Here is a 16,946-nt window from a genome sequence, read left to right as displayed (position 1 = left end):
CCTCTGTATGGCTTGAACATTCCTTCTTCAGTTAGGTTTGTTTTAAGGAAAATCATGGAGTCATTTTTCCTCTCCAGTTATTTTAAAGGGAGAAGTGGGCTACTCTATTATTCTCACTCCAGGTCAGAAAGATGCACCTGATCTCTTCTGCTCTGTAGCTCTCTTTGTACTTACTGTGTTACTTGTCATCTTGGAATTGGAATAGCAAAATCCACCAGATATAAAATCACCTTCTAAACAACTCTATAAAACAAGAATAAAGAAGACTGTCATTTGGGCACTGAGAGTTGGCTGAAAATGCATATTACACACGAATGCAAATACTTATTAATATAGCTATGTGAAAATGTAAAATTTAATTCATCAAGACACAGTGAAAATGAAAAAAAAAAAAAAAAAAGCATCTTTGCAGTGACCATAGGATGGAAATACACAAAAATTTCTCTTTTTTTGGTTGAAAAAAATAATTTTTTTTAATGTACTTTAGGTGAAGGTTTACAGAACAAATATTTTCTCATTTAACAGTCAGTACACATCTTGTTTTATGACGTTGGTTTACAGAACAAAATAGTTTCTCATTAAACAGTACACATGTTGCCCTATGACAATGGTTAACAACCCCATTACATGTCAACACTGTCCTTACTCAACCTTGGGTTCCCCATCACCAGCTTTCCTGTCCCCTTCTGCCTTCTAGTCCTTGTCCCTGGACTTCTGTACCTCATTAGTCCCATTTCGTTTTATGGGGCTGTCCAATCCCTGGCTGAACTGTGAACTTCGGGAGTGACTTCAACACTGAGCTAAAGGGGTGTCCGGGGGCTGTACTCTCAGGGTTACAAAAATTTCTCTTGTTAAAGAAATACATATATTTAACTTCTAAAGAAGTTCAATGTGTTGGAATAGCCTTTTTTGAATTTTCAGTCAATTTGTAAAAGTGTTGAATTTTCCTTTCATTTCTTCCCTTACCCCTGGGTAATATTGTGCATATTACTTGGGCCCGTATTCAGCATTTATACAAGTCTGTCTAATGTTAACTTTTTTCTATCAAATATGATCAGAGTTCTTTTGCAGTGGGGAAAACACCTTTACTTACCTGAACAGTCCCACAATGACTACCACAGTAGCATTTAGTGGGTACACAATAAATTTTGAAGTGAATGGAATTGAAATGATACTCAAGAAAATCACTAATTTGGCAATCTACCCTTGAATAACCAGGAGTTAATGCTATAAGGGGAACTTTAAACAGAAAAATAGTGAAATAGAGAGTCTCTCAAGTGCTATAAAATAGACTTATGAAAAATAACAACACAGAATTCTTTTAATTCCCAAGTTGCTATTGTCATGTATTAGAGTTGACTTTATGTGACACAATGATGAGTAACGTATTTGCAGGAATTTATTGTTTTTATATCATGGCGTCATTGGGTATCAGAAGGGAATCAGCTAGACTCCCGGACCTAAACGGGAGACTTTCTTGATAACCAGGAAGCAGCTGTGATGTAACTGAAAGAATGAATACAAGTCAGAAGATGGATTTTAAGCACTGACGTGGTACATGACCTTGGGCAAATCAATGTCCCTTAATCTTAGTGTTCCCATCTGTAAAATGGGAACATATTTCTACCAAAACATGTATTAAAGGAGCCCTGTTGGTGAAAATAGTTAAGTGCTTGGCTGCTAACTGAAAGGGTGGTGGTTTGAAACCACCTAGCAACTCCACAGGAGAAAGATCTGGCAATCTGCTTCCATAAAAATTACAGCCAAGAAAACCCGTGGGAGCACTTCTACTCTGTCGCATGGAGTTGCTATGAGTTGAAATAGACTCGATGGCACCTAACAACAACAAAATATGTATTGGAATCCTAACCTCTATACTTGTGGATGTAATCCTGTTTAAAAATAGGGGTTTCTTTGTTATGTTAATCAGATCACACTGAGTAGGGTGGGTTCTAAATCTAATCACTTTTGATTTATAAAAAGAACAGATTAGACACAGAGACAGAGACACACACACATAAGGGAAGACAGATGACATGTGAGAATCGTCTACAAGTAAAGGAACTAAGGATCACCTGCACACACCAGTAGCTGGGCGAGAGGCTCAAAGAAGGAATCAGCATGGCCAAGATCCTGATTTGGACTTTTAGCCTTCAGAACTGTGAGAAAAGAAATTTCTGTTCTTTAAAACCAATTACTTGTGGTACTTCTGATATAGCCACACTAGGAAACCAAGACAAGCCAGGATGCCCACCTTATCTTCTTGAGATAGTTATAAGCATGATGTGACAAAAATTAACATAGGAGTGTTGATAGTTTCATTTCCTCCTCAGATAGCCTAAAAGACTCCTGTAACAAATACTGTATGAGACCACTATTATAAAAACCCAAGAAAAGGTTTACACACAGAAAAAACAATCTTTGATGGTTATGAGGGAAGAGAAGTGTGGGTAGGAGAAATCACTAACTAGATAGTAGACAAGTGTTAACTTCAATGAAGGGAAAGACAACACACAATATAGGGGAAGTCAGCATGACTTGACCAAGGCAGTCATGGAAGCTTCCTAGATACACCCAAACACCTTGAGGGACTGAGTTACTGGGGTTGAGGGCTGGGGACCATGGTCTCAGGGTACATCTAGGTCAACTGGCATAACATAATTCATAAAGAAAATGTTCCACAGCCTACTTTGGTGAGTAGCATCTGGGGTCTTAAAAGCTTGTGAGCAGCTGTCTAAGATACATCTATTGGTCCCAGAGCATTCAGAGCAAAGAAGAATGAAGAAAACCAAAAACATAAGGAAAATATTAGTCCAAAGGACTAAGAGACCACATGAACCACAGCCTCCACCAACCTGAGCCCAGAAGAACTAGATGGAGCCTGGCTACCACCACGACCACTTTGACAAGGGATCACAATAGACAGTCCCAGGAAGAGTGGGAGAAAAATGTAGAACAAAATTCAAATTCACAAAAAAAGACCAGACTTCCTGGTCTGACAGTGACTGGAGGAACCTCTGAGACTATGGCCCTCAGACATTCTGCTAACTCAGAACTGAAGCCACTCCAGAAGCCCATCTTTCAGCCAAAGATTAGATAGACCTATAAAACAAACCATAACACACATGAAGGACGTGCCTCTTGGTTCAATAAAGTATATGAGACCAAATGGGCAACACCTGCCCAAAAGCAAAGCCAAGAAGGCAGGAAGGGATGCTAAAACTGGATGAATGGACACAGAGAACCCAGGGTGGAAAGGGAAAGGGGGGGAGTGCTGACACATTGCAGGGATTGCAACTAACGTCACAAAACAATTTGTGTATAAAATTTTTGAATGAAAAACTAAACTTTCACCTAAAACACAATAAAATGTAAAAAAAGTCCTATAATTGCTGACCACATTTCCCCTTGAATTACTCCTCACCCTCACCATGTACACCAAAAACAGAGTCTTCTTTGTTGGAGAGAGGCTAGATTGATATCTACACACAAACACACACACACATACACATACACACAAATACACACAGACCAAAGGAGAGGGATGAGGGACAAAAGCAACATGAGGCTAGGTGTTGAGAGGTTTAGGAGGAATCGCGAGATTGAGTGTCTGGATCACCTGCAGGGCATGATAGAAATGGACAGTAAAGAGGATTTTTATAAGTTTTTCTAAGGACTTTGTATTTTGATTCCTTTCATGATTTTTAAGAAATGCAAGTAAGAGATTTCAGTTACTTTGAAATAATTTTTGATTGCCATTCTTTGTTTCTTTGACCAGAAAAATCACACTTAAATTGGACCATTTGGGTCCAGGCTTTATAAGCACGCAAAGAATCAAACACACGTGAAAGTGCTTTTTAAACTGTAAAGCGCTGTACAAATGTTGAGCAATATTATGACCGTCCCTGGGACATATGTGCTTGTAAAGAAGTAAGGACCTCTTCTGGCTACAATGGCTTGGGGCTCTTTTATCTAAAGGCATGAGTCTAAACAGTCCAATAATTCTATGAAAGATTATTTTCTTTGCAGTTGAAATTTTTTTTACTATTTTAATATCTATCAGACTCCTCTAAGTTGACTGCATGTTTTCTGCTTTGTCTTCCGTATTATACTACATGAATCCTGAAGACAAAGAGACCATGTGTTCTTTAATCAATCATTAACTATTTATCACAACTAGAGGATCAATACTATGCTAGTGCATGGCACTAAAAAAAGGATATGATTCTTGCTCTTAAGCAAGTTAGAAGCCCACGCAATTAACAAGAATATCACGTGTGGAACAGAATGTAAGTACTCTTCTAGGCATTCAGCAGACAGGCAAATCAGTGAGGGCTGCAGCAGTCTGATAAAGAGGAAGTGAAATCTCTGGTGGATCTCCAAAGATGGGTAGGGTTTGAGTTGGTGAAAAAAAGAAAGGGCATTTCAGGTAGCAAGGGTACTAGAAACAAAAGCACAAGGTGGTATTGAACAAGATTTCTTCTTATGAAGCAGAGATTAGTTTCACTCAACAGAGCATACATGTTGGGGAATAAGGCTGAGCAGATAATCTTCACCTTATAATTTGGGCAGAGATGTTATAATATACATGTTATATGGTATGAAATACAAAGTCACTAAAGATGTTGGAACAAAGGAAGTTAGAAATGCAGGACTAACCACTGACAGGAAACCAAAGACAGAGAGGTCAAACAGGGAATGCCTGTGGTCATTCCAGGGTCCCCGGTGGTGCAAATGGTTAATGCATTTGGCTGTTAGCCAAAAGGTTGGAGATTTGAGTCTACCCAAAAATGCCTCAGAAGAAAGGCCTGGTGATCTACTTCTGAAAAATCAGTGATTGAAAACCCTATTATGCACATTTCTACTTTGAAACACATAAGGTAGCCACGAGTCGGAGTCTACTTGATGACAACTGGTTTTTGGTGGTCCTTCCGGTATGTGGTGATGGCATCCTGGTCTAGCATGGTGCCAGAGGAGAAAGAAAAGTGTTGCCTTCTGTGGACCTTAGCAGCCTGGTAAGTGCAATAAATATTAGTTGGCTAACAATAAAACTATTTAAAAATCTTTGTAGTTAGTCTGTTCTTTTCAACCTAACATATGACTTACATTTGACAGACTTCCCCACAAATCATCATTCTTAGCATTTCTGTAACTGAACTTCCTTATGTAGTGAGTTATTCCTTCCTGGAATTTCTCATCAGTCAGAAAATCCTTGAGCATATTCAAAATACAAGCTCCCTAAAGAAAAGGAAAAAAAAAAAAAAGATAAAGGAAAAGGTAGTATGATATATTTACAAAGGAAGCTGAATGTATGTAATGTCCGAAAAATGAAGAGTAAATTTAAAGGTAACAGTAATCTGGCACCAACAACTTAAACTGTTGATTTTACATATCTCATTATATATCTCCTGAAAGCAGAGCTTCCACCTGTATACAGCATTTACTACCTTATTATAGGAAACCACATCAAACATTTCCTGTACTTCAGTAGGAGTTTCCGCTGGATTGGAAATAGGTCGGGATGAATTCAATGTGTCTTTTGCAATTGCTTCAAAACATACATTCAAAAAATAATCATCCTAAAAGGGGAGAAAAAAATGTTCTTCAGTTTCTGTTAGACACTCTCAAAGCAATAGAAAACATGCTAAGTTTAATAAGTTGTCCTTAGAGATAAGGATTCAATCAATATTTCTTGCAAGATATTCTTTTCTCTTTATATATTTTCCTTTCCCAATTCTCTACCTCATAAAGTTACAAATCCAACATTCCCTCAGAAATTGCCTGAATGTTTATCATGTATTAAGCTCTTGGAAATAAAAGTAATTCTTCCCACTTAGGGGACTCTTGCTATGTGCCAAGACCTTACATCCAGCACCTGCAAGCCTTTAAAAATTTCTGCACGGGAGATGCATTATACATATTTTGCAAGAGAGAGTATATGAAGCTTCAGGATTAAACAACTTAGTCAGCACATAGCAATTAAAAAGACCCTAAATTTGACCCCATATCTGTGTATACCATATTGGATCAAATGTCTCCTCCAAAGAGCTGATTAACCATTCTAACAATCACGATAGATGGATGTGGGAAGTGTACAGATCCTTTATGCTCAAAAAAGAAAAAAAAAAAAAAAAGACATGTTTTAAGAAACCCCTTTATACATTTTGGGGAAGCCAACAGGTCCTTTGAAAGTTCTGGAAGAATGTGACTCCAGTCATGCTCAATTCAGGTTACAAGCCAAGAACTCTGCACAGGACCTAGCAGTCATGGGTATTACTGTGTGAGTGTATATGGACAGTGATAGTCTTTCTTCTCACCCCATATACACAGCTGTGTATCTGCGCTAACTTGCTCTCTCTTTTGAGTGAGGCTTCTATATTGATTGTTTTTTATAACTTCAATGTCTCATCCAGTTTTATGATCTTTTTCATATAGCAAACATAATACTATTTGTCCAAAAAACATAATGCTATATTGTTTTCTTTTTAGCATTGACTAAAAATTTTAACAATAAATTAATGATTTCTTAGGATGTATAGTATGATATACAAAACGGTGAACTTACAAACTGTAGTTCTGGATATGTAGCATTAATAGAGATAAGCTCCATGTATGTTGCAAAACCCTCATTGAGCCAAATATCATTCCACCACTCCATTGTAACCAGGTTGCCAAACCACTAGGAGGTAAAATTTCAGTTTTATTAGAAGTTAAAAAATATATAAAAAGTATTAATTGTAGAAGAAAAAAAAGGATTCTCTTTGTTACCCTTTTCTCTTGCATAACTTTCTTTTACTTGTTTCTTCATCTTTTCATTTTCCCCATCACCATTTCACTTCTCTTCTCTTTCTACTGTGTTCTTACTGCCTCTAGTCTCCTAACTCTTCAACTCCTATTCCATCCTCTCAACATTTCCTAGCTATTAGGTTTCGTATAAAGGAAGAAAATGAAATCTTTTGTAGGGTAGTTTTTCTTTTTTGCATAATAAGAAAAATTAATAATAAATAATTTTATTTATTTATTATTAATTTTTGTATTTATCCTCAGGCCATAATAATAAATAAAAATTGATTTATTATTATGGTTTGAACATAAATATAAGCCAAAATGTCCTTGGTGAAGTCCCCTTTTGATATTAAATAGCAGATACTAAAGAAAATCATAAAAATTCATTTAGATCTCTCGGATTGTTACATAATAGTACTGATGAGCAAATTTGGTATTTAACCTCTGCCCTGACTTACTTCAAGGGATTAAGTTGGCCACTAAAGAGAATGAAGGTCGGAGATCTAAAAAACATATGAATAAGATAAAAAGGATGCATAAGGATAATCTAAATAGAGACCTACCTTTGGTCTACATTTAATTTGTAACAGATTAAATATTTTTATATATTACTATTCTTTCATGTACTTTTATATTATTTATCTATTTACTAATTAGTTAATTAATTTCACATATGCCCAATACTACGCATCTAGCATATCTATTTTAGAACTGCGATCTCCAGAACGACAGGGAGCTTAAGCAAGATTCTAAGATTCAGAAGAGCTTTTGTTATAGTTACAGAACAAAAAATGCTAGGTCTATGGCTTTTAGAAACTGTTTAAGCTCTATTGCTTTTTTGGGACTTGTAAATCATTTTGCAAGTGGGCACTAATCTTCCCAAGAGCATAGTGAGAAGGGATGGAAAGTATTTCCTCAGTTTGAGAAATAGTGAATATGAGAAGTATGGGTTGGTTATTTGATCAGTTGGTAATGGTTTATTCATTCATTCAACAAATATCTATTGAAAACCTACTATATGCCTGGCCCCATGCCATATGTTAGAAATACAAAGATGGATATAATACAGCCACAGCCCCAATACAAATGACAGAGGTCAACCAGTAGACAAATAAATGCAGTCAAGTGTTACAGGTGCTATCACCAATGTCTAGGCCAGGGACAAAGGGAATTCCAGGAGGAAATAATCAGTTCTGCTGAGAGGGTGTATAGGAGAGCTAAGAAATGATTCATTACCTGAGTCTTGTAAGTAGTCCTCAGGGAGTGGTTTGTGCTCTAGGCAGATCAGACAACAGGAGCAAAGGTATAGAGGGTGATACAAACTGGCACGCTTAGAAAATGGCAGGTAGTCTGGATGGGTAAAGCTTAGGGTGGGTAAGAGATGCGACTGGACAAATAGGTAGGGATCGGGCCATGGGGGCCTTGTATGCCATGCTAACGACCCCTGACCCACCCAGTTGGCAATGGGGAATCCTTGCTAAGGTTTTACACAGAGGAGTGATACAGTCATAGGGAGACCAGTGGGAAGATAAAACAGTCAGTGCAAAAATGCTGTCTGCTGCTTCAGCCCGAGACTCTGCGTCTCCATAAAGGAGGAACTATTAAAAGAATGCACAGACAAAGCGTGGAGCCTCAAAGGCAAAGCTCTCAGACCATTTCCCTACAAACATGGGGCAGAAAGATAAGGAATCCCCAGACTCAGTTAAGTGCTTTAGAGCCCCCAATGACTAATAATCAAAACACCTAAAATGGGCCAGTGGGGGAGATTCTGAACCAGAGGAAGCAGCCCATACGTTCTCAAAGTTCAGCGCTGAGCATGGCCTCCTATGTAATTGGTACTTAGTTCGTTGCTTTCAAAAAAACTTGATTATGGTAATAATAAAGGATAAAGTTTAAAAAAATATTTAAAAAGCTATTTTACTGGATTCTACAATGGAATGATATTTGCCTACATGGTGAAAGAGAATTTCCCGTGCTTTTAGTAATTTGCTGAGTTACTAGGAATTTTCAGAAATCAGAGAGAATAGAAACAGTTTCTGATACTTATAGACTTAGTTTTACACTTCCATATTTGTACGTAATATAGTGTTGAGAGATGGCCCTTGGGAATCTTATCCTACAAGGAGTGTTAGTAGTACTAGTGGTAGTACTAATACTACTAGTACTAGTGATAGTAGTAGCCATAGTACCTATAACACTTGACTGCATTGCCATTAATAACTAACATTTATCAAGCGCTTACTATATGACAGGCACAGGCACTTCCCTTATCTGTCATCCTCAGAACAGTTTTATGAAGCAGGTACTAATATTAAATTCATTTTATAGATGAGGACACCCATTGTCAGAGAAGTTAGGCAACATGCCCAGGGTCAAGTAGCCTGTGAGTACTTGAACTTGAAGTACTTCATTATGGCCACGTAATCACAGGTTCCAACTGAAGGGAGATTGATTTTGCCCTGAATTGGAATGGCAGGGAACTAGACGGTAAAAGGAGAAATATTTTTAATAGAAATCTTTGTAGGATTTCCAGTTCTGTGCTCTGTATGTCTGCATAGCCCTACTCATCTTTACCAAATGACATTTGAACCACTGCTTTGCTTTGCAGGGTTTTAAAGGATAAATATACATAGTAGTTACTTCTCTTTTGATAAAATTCCAGTATGAATCCCATAGTCTAGAGATTGAGTCCTTAACTATTGACATACTGCTGTTAGATTTGATGATCCCTAAGGTCCCCTCTAGAAGTAAATGGTGTGATTTTTATGTTGTTTCAGGAAGATTGATGGGGTTCTGTATAATGCTCTTTGGGGCTGATACTAAGAAAATGTCATGAGGTGGGGTACCTGGTGTGCTAGTTCATGGGCTATGACCTCGGTGACCCACAGTTTGTCAGAAGCAGAAGACGTCTTGGGATCAAAGAGCAGTGATGTCTCTCTATATGTGATAAGGCCCCAATTTTCCATGGCTCCAGGCCCAAAGTCAGGAATGGCAACCAGATCTAAGAACAATCACACTTGATCATTGTGGATTCCACACCAGAAGTAGGATTTGCCCCCTCGTAATATGTTACGATCCTTTCATTCAGTATACAGAAGACTCTATGACTACATCCAGAACATCTAAACACTGACACGGTGTCCCATAGTTAGACTGAAAATAATCAGTACCCCATATCAAGTGGAACAAATTCTTTCAATACAGTTTTGATTGTAAATAGAGTAACACTGATATTTAACCTTTTTTTTTTTCTTACTAATGGTATTGAACTCTGAAAATACTTAGGATGCATTACTGCTAAGAAAATAAAATACATGATTTAAAAACACCCACATGGTATTTTATATTAGTTCTACTGAAAATTTTTAAAAATGAAAGTTATCAATTTTTAAAGTGTTTAAGAGCCATCAAAATTTTGGGAACATATAATGAACTCATTTCTAGAAAAAAAAAAGAGAAAGATACAGAATTTTAATTTGAGGAGATCATCTTTTAGGAGCAATCTCTATAGTCAACACTTCCATTGATATTTCAATCACATAATGCCCTCTGTAAGGAGCATGGGTGGTGCAAGTGGTTTACGACTGGCTAACTGAAAGATTGGCAGTTCAAACCCACCCATTAGCTCTGTGGGAGAGAGGACTTTCAATCAGTTTCCATAAAGGTTACAGCCAAAAAAACCCCTATGGAGCACAGTTCTATTCTGTAATTCATGGTGTTGCCATGAGTCAGAATTGACTTGATGGTAATTTTTTTTTTATTAAATAGCTTCTGTTACTGGCAAGGATTCTTCCAAGGAAAAGCTCTGGGCATCAATTCTTTCCGACTTTAGGGAGGAGGCAAATATCCTTTCAGCACTGATATTTCTTCTACCTCCTAAGAAAGTGAAATAGAATCATACTTTAAGCAACTTAAGTATAATGTATATTAACTTATATGTACAATCTGTATATGTGTCTTAATATTTCATTTTCCTTTCTATGGCATGATACATAGAATTCATTGATTGAAATAGTTACTTTCCACCATTATGGAAATAAAAAGACCACTTCATACTTCAGATATTCCCTGAACTGCCTCTTGCAGATATGTTATTACTATTTTTTACCACTTTCGGAGTTCAGGATGAATGATGCTATAAAAAAAGAAAAGAAAACCATATCTTGTTATTATGTTAGCAAAAAAAAAAAAAAAAAATAGGTCAGAGATTGAAGGAATTCTCCCTGTCCAACCCATTAATTTTCTTCTTCTCCTTTAGAAGCAACTAATCAGCTAAACAAATAGTTCTCTATACTCAAGGAGCCGGATTCAGCACAGCTCATACAACTACTAGGACACACTTCCCAGAATCTTCCATCAAATGAGCTAAGTTGATGTCAGGGTCTTCCTACATCCAACTAGGTGAATGTTTTCTAAAGAGCCTGTGCACTTTTCTTAGGAAAGTCTCTGAATCCCTTAAAATTAGACACAATATTTTGTATGCTTATGTCCATTTCCTGGGGAGGAAGTCCATCTCCCTTATCAGATTCTTAAAGGGACAGGACCTGTGTTCAGATAAAAACATTGTCAGTTCCCCTGCTTTCAGGTTGTCTCAGGTGTGGCTTGTGTGGCTTTTGACAAGATATTACTGCTAAATATATGATCCAAATTCAAGCATGCCTATGATAACTCAGAAGCCAGCATTTATAAAGTATTCCTTGAACCAATCACTCAGCACATTTAAAATTTCCTGTCATAATGAAAAGTGGTATATTGTATGGATGTCTGGTAAGACTTGCAAAATCTATTTATCTAAGTGTATCTATCTACCTACCTACCTACCTATATATCTATCTATATAGATAGATCTATTCAAATATTATGCAATTTTGGAGAAAGAAAATAGAAAAATCAACACTGATGGGAATGATAGTGTCTACTGCCAAAGAAAGATCACAGGTCATGGATGAATGAACTGTTTGTCCCCAAGTAGCTACACATAATGTCAGATTTTTAATATACACATATTTCATTCACAAGCCAATTGTACGTTTGTTCTCAACATAGGGAGTGACTATTGAAAAGAAACGTTCCAGCTGTTACAACTTCGAGTAAAGAGCTAGGTAAAGCCTGGCCTTTTCTTTCTTCTCTCAGGAGTGTAGAAACAGCCCAGCTGCTCCAGTCTCATAAACTGTTTTAAAAGTTTTTAAAATATTGCCGTGTGTCTTTGTCGGGGCCTCCCTATTTCTTTAGAATTGCTTTCTAGAGCTTATTTTTCTGCTGTGATTTCAAAGTCTCATTTAATAAATGTTTGCAATAGTGATTTTAATTGAGAGTAAGAATTTTCAAGTGTTTCCTTTACCTCTTGAGTAAGTCTTGGGGTAAAAGTAATATCTAATAGTGTTTAAGCAACTCAGGTATAATGTATATTAATTTATAATGTGTATGTATATATATACACACACATATATAGGAAGATCTATAGGAAGGATCTTATAGATCACAAAATTATAAAGAGAGATATACATCTTAATAATAGTATGATCTATAAGGGTCTTCCTATAGGTCTTCCTATATATATATACACACACACATCTATATATCTTAATATATAGTATGATCCATAAGATCCACACTGCAGGTATCATGTTTTAGGTTAAAACAAGCTCTTTCAGAAATTATGTCTTCTTGAAGGGAATCCGACTCAGGTACATCATATAACAAATACCATATCATAGTTGGTCATCTTATCATTAGGCTCCCTCGATATCATCAGGTACCAGGTCACAGCAATTTTTGCCAACGACTTCATGTAGGTCAGGAAATGTCTGGCTGATATTTAGTCTTGAAATTCCTCCTTTTCATTCTGCTAAGTCATTTTGGAAGAAAATACTGCTTGGCTAAAAAGGAAGATCATTTTTTTAAAGTTTGAAATGAAACAAGTCACTTGGCTTGCAATTACATTGTCTAGAGTTAGTGCTGGTTAATTCTAGTGGGTAAAAAGCACTAATAAAGATCAGTACTCATTAGCACTTCATTTGTGGGAATGACTCCTTTTCTAAATTGTGTTGATGGTTTTATATTAATTGGATTATTTCCCATAGCCATTAGAGGTGCTTATTATCTGCTCTGTTTTTCTTAAGCTGCATGATTCTTTTCAGTTAGTTTTAAAATATGTTTCATATGGTCTTTGAGGGCATGGGGGCACTTTTCAGGAACAACATAAGATTATTGGTGACTGTTATTGATCCTTCCTTGACATTTGACCTAGAGGGCAGCAGCACATTATGGGTAAACTGAGCTCAATATATCTATACTGATGGGTATATAGAACCTGCACTGTAATAATACATTGAGACTCAGGAACTATAGGAATGAGTCCCTGGAGATGTGTTTTGATGGTCCCTTTAAAGCTCTGTAAGGAAAACTGGATGATTGTACTATTGGTGGGACACGGGGGTAGGGAGGAAGGAGGAATTATATAATGAGAATGTCTCAAAGTTCCAAAGGAAAAAAACGTTTTTCACTGTCAGAACTAAAAACTAATCTATGTGATGGTTTTTATATGTTTTGCAGCATAATAAAAATCACATCTTTGATTTTTTAAGATAGAAAATGAAAACCAAGCTAGACTATGAGTACCATCTCCTGTAAAAACATACTACTCCCACATCCAGACTATCCGTTTCCTCCAAATCTTGTTATTTTTTTTTTTAAATCTATACCTCAGTCTTATCTTACAACCTCAGCAGCCAATATAGATAAACTATGGAGAGGCGGTTTTCAGCTTTCTGCTTATGTAAACCTTTGGTAAGTTTTATAAGATTGTCGGTCTTCTATAAATATAGCATAGAGATTGCCCCAGAAAATTCTTCCAATTAAATCTAATATGCAATGTAGATATATTAATATTAAACTTGATAAGAGAACAGCGAAATGATCCACACTTTATTTTCTAAACTCAAGGACCATCTCTGAGGAAGAAATTACTCTTTCCTGTACTAACTGAACCTCTTCAGTGTTCATTTATATCACATATTTAAAAAAAAACAATTACTGTTGAGCTGATTTCAACTCATACCACCCCTATAGGATAGTAGAACTGCTCCATAGGGTTTCCAAAGCTGTAATCTTTACGGAAGCAGACTACCACGTCTTTCTTCTGTGGAGCGGCTGGTGATTTGAACCACTGACCTTGCGGTTAGCAGCCAAGCGCTTAACCACTGCGCCATCAGTGCTCCTTCCATCACATATAAAGAGGGAAGAAATCAAAGCAAGTCCTATAAGCAAAAATAAAGGCAATGGTGTGGAATTTGAACCTACCCAGCTTTGGTAATGGATAGCTGATATGAAAGTAGTTTTCATAAAAATCAAGCAGCTTCAGTGATGTGTCCAAAGCATAATGTGTTTGACTCCATTTTTCTGGGGATGCATAGATGGACACCTGGGAAATGTGAATCAGAAGAAGTGGCCTTTGAATAACAACTCCTTGGCACAATTTCGTTCCTGACAACCATCACCCAAAGAAAGACAGACTTCATTTTTCAAGAAAATATTGAGATACCATTAAGCATGTTGTCAATAGGGACTAAGAGGTTCTGTAAAGTAGTAAAACAAAAGGCATTCTTGAGAATTATCAATGGTTTTGCAACTGTTACAATCCATTCCCTAGTGCAAACCTATAAATTTCAAGCTATTTGCACCCATTACGAGAACCCACTCGAGCTCATTGCTGTAATATACCCTAGTGCTTGAGAACTAGCCTTCCAAAATTATGATCACCTGCACAATTCAGATAAAATATAGGTCTAGATGTATGACAGCCCTTTATTGGATCCACTATCCTGTCTAATTTGCTTTAAACTAAAAAATACCCGAATATGTTCAATGACTTTCCCAAAGTATACAGCTATTAAGTGAAAAACAAAAACAAAATGAGATTACCAGTTTCCTAGTTTCTAAGTATAGGACTATTTTGATTTCATGACCTGCTTTTATGCTCTCAATTATAAGTCCCTAGAATAGTTATACTAAGAATACGTTAATGGCCATCATTTTTTGATGGCTTACAAGGCACTGTGCTAAATGTTCACATTTGCCCGTATACTGAGGAAGTAGACAATTTAAATGTAAAATTGAATTTAACCCTCACAGCCACTCTATTCAGTGGATGCTGTTATCTTCATTGTAGAGATGAAGACACTGCAACACGTAGGGACTAATTTGCTTCAAATCACCCAGATATAAAGTTGTAACTACTGTTTTTAAAATCCTACTAATACCTCCCTGCAGAATAGTACTATGCAATTATTAATATAGTATTATAGAAAAAATTTTAATGGCATATTAAGGGGGAAATTGGGTTTAAAACAATCTGTATAGTATATTATTATATAAAAAATTATGCATATATATAGACAGTATATACTGTTACTGTATACTGACATGCACATAGAAAAACTTGTAAGGCATATACTCTAATGCTATCATTAGTTATATCTTAGTGATGGGATTATGGATAACTTTCTATTTTATTTTTTACCAATCATTGTTTTGTAAAATAAGCATAATAGTTTGATAATAAGGGGGAAAAAAACGTAAGAAACACTCTTTGCCCTTAGGACACTATTTTGTACCATGTGTGAAATTAGAACACAATCTCACCTTGACCCCTGATAAGGTTGTGCCACTTACAGAGTTGAAATCACAAACTATATAGGCTACAAGGTAAGTACTCATTTTTACAGTTGCTTCAAAGTGATCTTCTAAGAGGCCTTCTTTCAGTTCAATTGTCCGAACCTACAGGAAGGGAAAGAAATTAGTATTTGAAAACTGGAGTATTTAAGAACAATGTCTATGACTTAAGGTGGCAGGTAAGTTAGAGGAATGCGTTACACTCTGAAGGGCACTTGATGCCCTTAAGCAGACCAAAGGCCTTTGTTAACATTCTATGGCCTCTCATTGCTCTGTTTTATTACTGGACTCCCTCAAAGTATTACTCCCTCACAGTATCACTATTTGGGGGACCTCAAGATGATGCAATCATACTTTATTTTGTTGTTTGAAAGCACCAAAACATCGTAGATGCTTCTGTTTAAACATGGACATAAATTCAAGTTATGGATTTCTAAGCAAAAATGTCAGAGAGTGGCCCCTTTTGTTTGTGGTGCAGGAAATAAATCTTTGTGGGGGAAGGAAAGGGGAATTAAAATTATGCTAGATACTTTACATTATCTTTCATTCCTTGTATTCTGTGGGGGTGAGGTAGGTGTTATTTCACAGGTGAGGGAACAGAGGCTCAGAAATGCTAACTAAATTTCCCAAGATCACATGGCTAGTTCCGCAACGAGACCAAGGTGTGGATGTAACCGCATGACTCCAAAGACATTGCTCATTCTTTCATTCGCTGTGTGACAGCTTGGGTCATAGTCTTATTTTATCTTTGCTTCACTGATTCAGCAATGACGGCAGTCAGGCCATGGAGGTCATTAGTAATTTAAGCTTCTGCCCATCTACTGGGGAAGGAGAGCATTTAAAGCCTACAGACTGGTAAGCTTCATTCATCAAATTCACTAGATAATTACTGAATTCTATCTTCATTTGATCTAGCTAGCTTTTCCAGAAGACGGTCTTCACCATAGTACAAGATCCTTAAATACTGAATGGATAAACCAAACCAAACCCACTGCTGCCAAGTTGATTCTGTGTCGCCATGAATTGGAATCAACTTAATGGCAAACAGTTTGGATTCAGTACTGAATGGATAGAGATCTGATAATCTGAAAATACCACTTTCTTCAAATTGGTAACAACCCCTTAGACTTGCTCTTTTGTCTTCATCTTCTTCCGTTCAGTGAGTCAGGCTGTGGCAGTGCTGACCATGGCTTACTGAGCGTTATGTTTGAATAAGATTGTAGTTTGCTTTGACAAGAGAAGATAGCTTAAAGCAATACCATAAACTTCCCAGCCTATTTCAATGGCAAATGTTTATGCTATTCAATTCTACAGAATTCTGTTAAGAAAATCAATTGCCAGTTCTAAAAAAGCAAAAAATACTGACCAAATACTATCAAATTCTAAGAAAGATAGGAGCATATATAGGGCTGTAATTTTTACATTTAACCAGCAAATTAAATTTTTCTTTCCTTTTTGTTTTAGGAGTCTGGTTCAACCAGAGTCCT

The 16,946-nt window shown here is 36.6% G+C and overlaps 1 protein-coding gene across 4 annotated transcripts in view; it reads right to left on the bottom strand.

Moving 5' to 3' along the window:
• ERAP2 (endoplasmic reticulum aminopeptidase 2) overlaps positions 1 to 16,946 on the bottom strand; it is a 58,233-nt gene that overhangs the window by 21,685 nt on the left and 19,602 nt on the right. For all 4 annotated transcript variants that reach the window (XM_004375042.3, XM_023730130.1, XM_023730131.1 and 1 more), the window contains 7 exons: positions 15,430 to 15,564; positions 14,089 to 14,209; positions 9,633 to 9,787; positions 6,566 to 6,679; positions 5,448 to 5,579; positions 5,107 to 5,238; positions 175 to 243 (listed from right to left, as the gene is read on the bottom strand). In XM_004375042.3, coding sequence (XP_004375099.1) covers positions 175 to 243; positions 5,107 to 5,238; positions 5,448 to 5,579; positions 6,566 to 6,679; positions 9,633 to 9,787; positions 14,089 to 14,209; positions 15,430 to 15,564 — 858 coding nt within the window. The remainder of the gene's footprint in view (positions 1 to 174; positions 244 to 5,106; positions 5,239 to 5,447; positions 5,580 to 6,565; positions 6,680 to 9,632; positions 9,788 to 14,088; positions 14,210 to 15,429; positions 15,565 to 16,946) is intronic.

Source organism: Trichechus manatus, unplaced genomic scaffold (assembly GCF_000243295.1).
Source record: "Trichechus manatus latirostris isolate Lorelei unplaced genomic scaffold, TriManLat1.0 scaffold00032, whole genome shotgun sequence".
Lineage (NCBI taxonomy): Eukaryota > Metazoa > Chordata > Mammalia > Sirenia > Trichechidae > Trichechus > Trichechus manatus.
The sequence above is the reverse complement of the archived record's forward strand: the minus strand, read 5'-3'. Positions and strand labels throughout refer to the sequence as shown.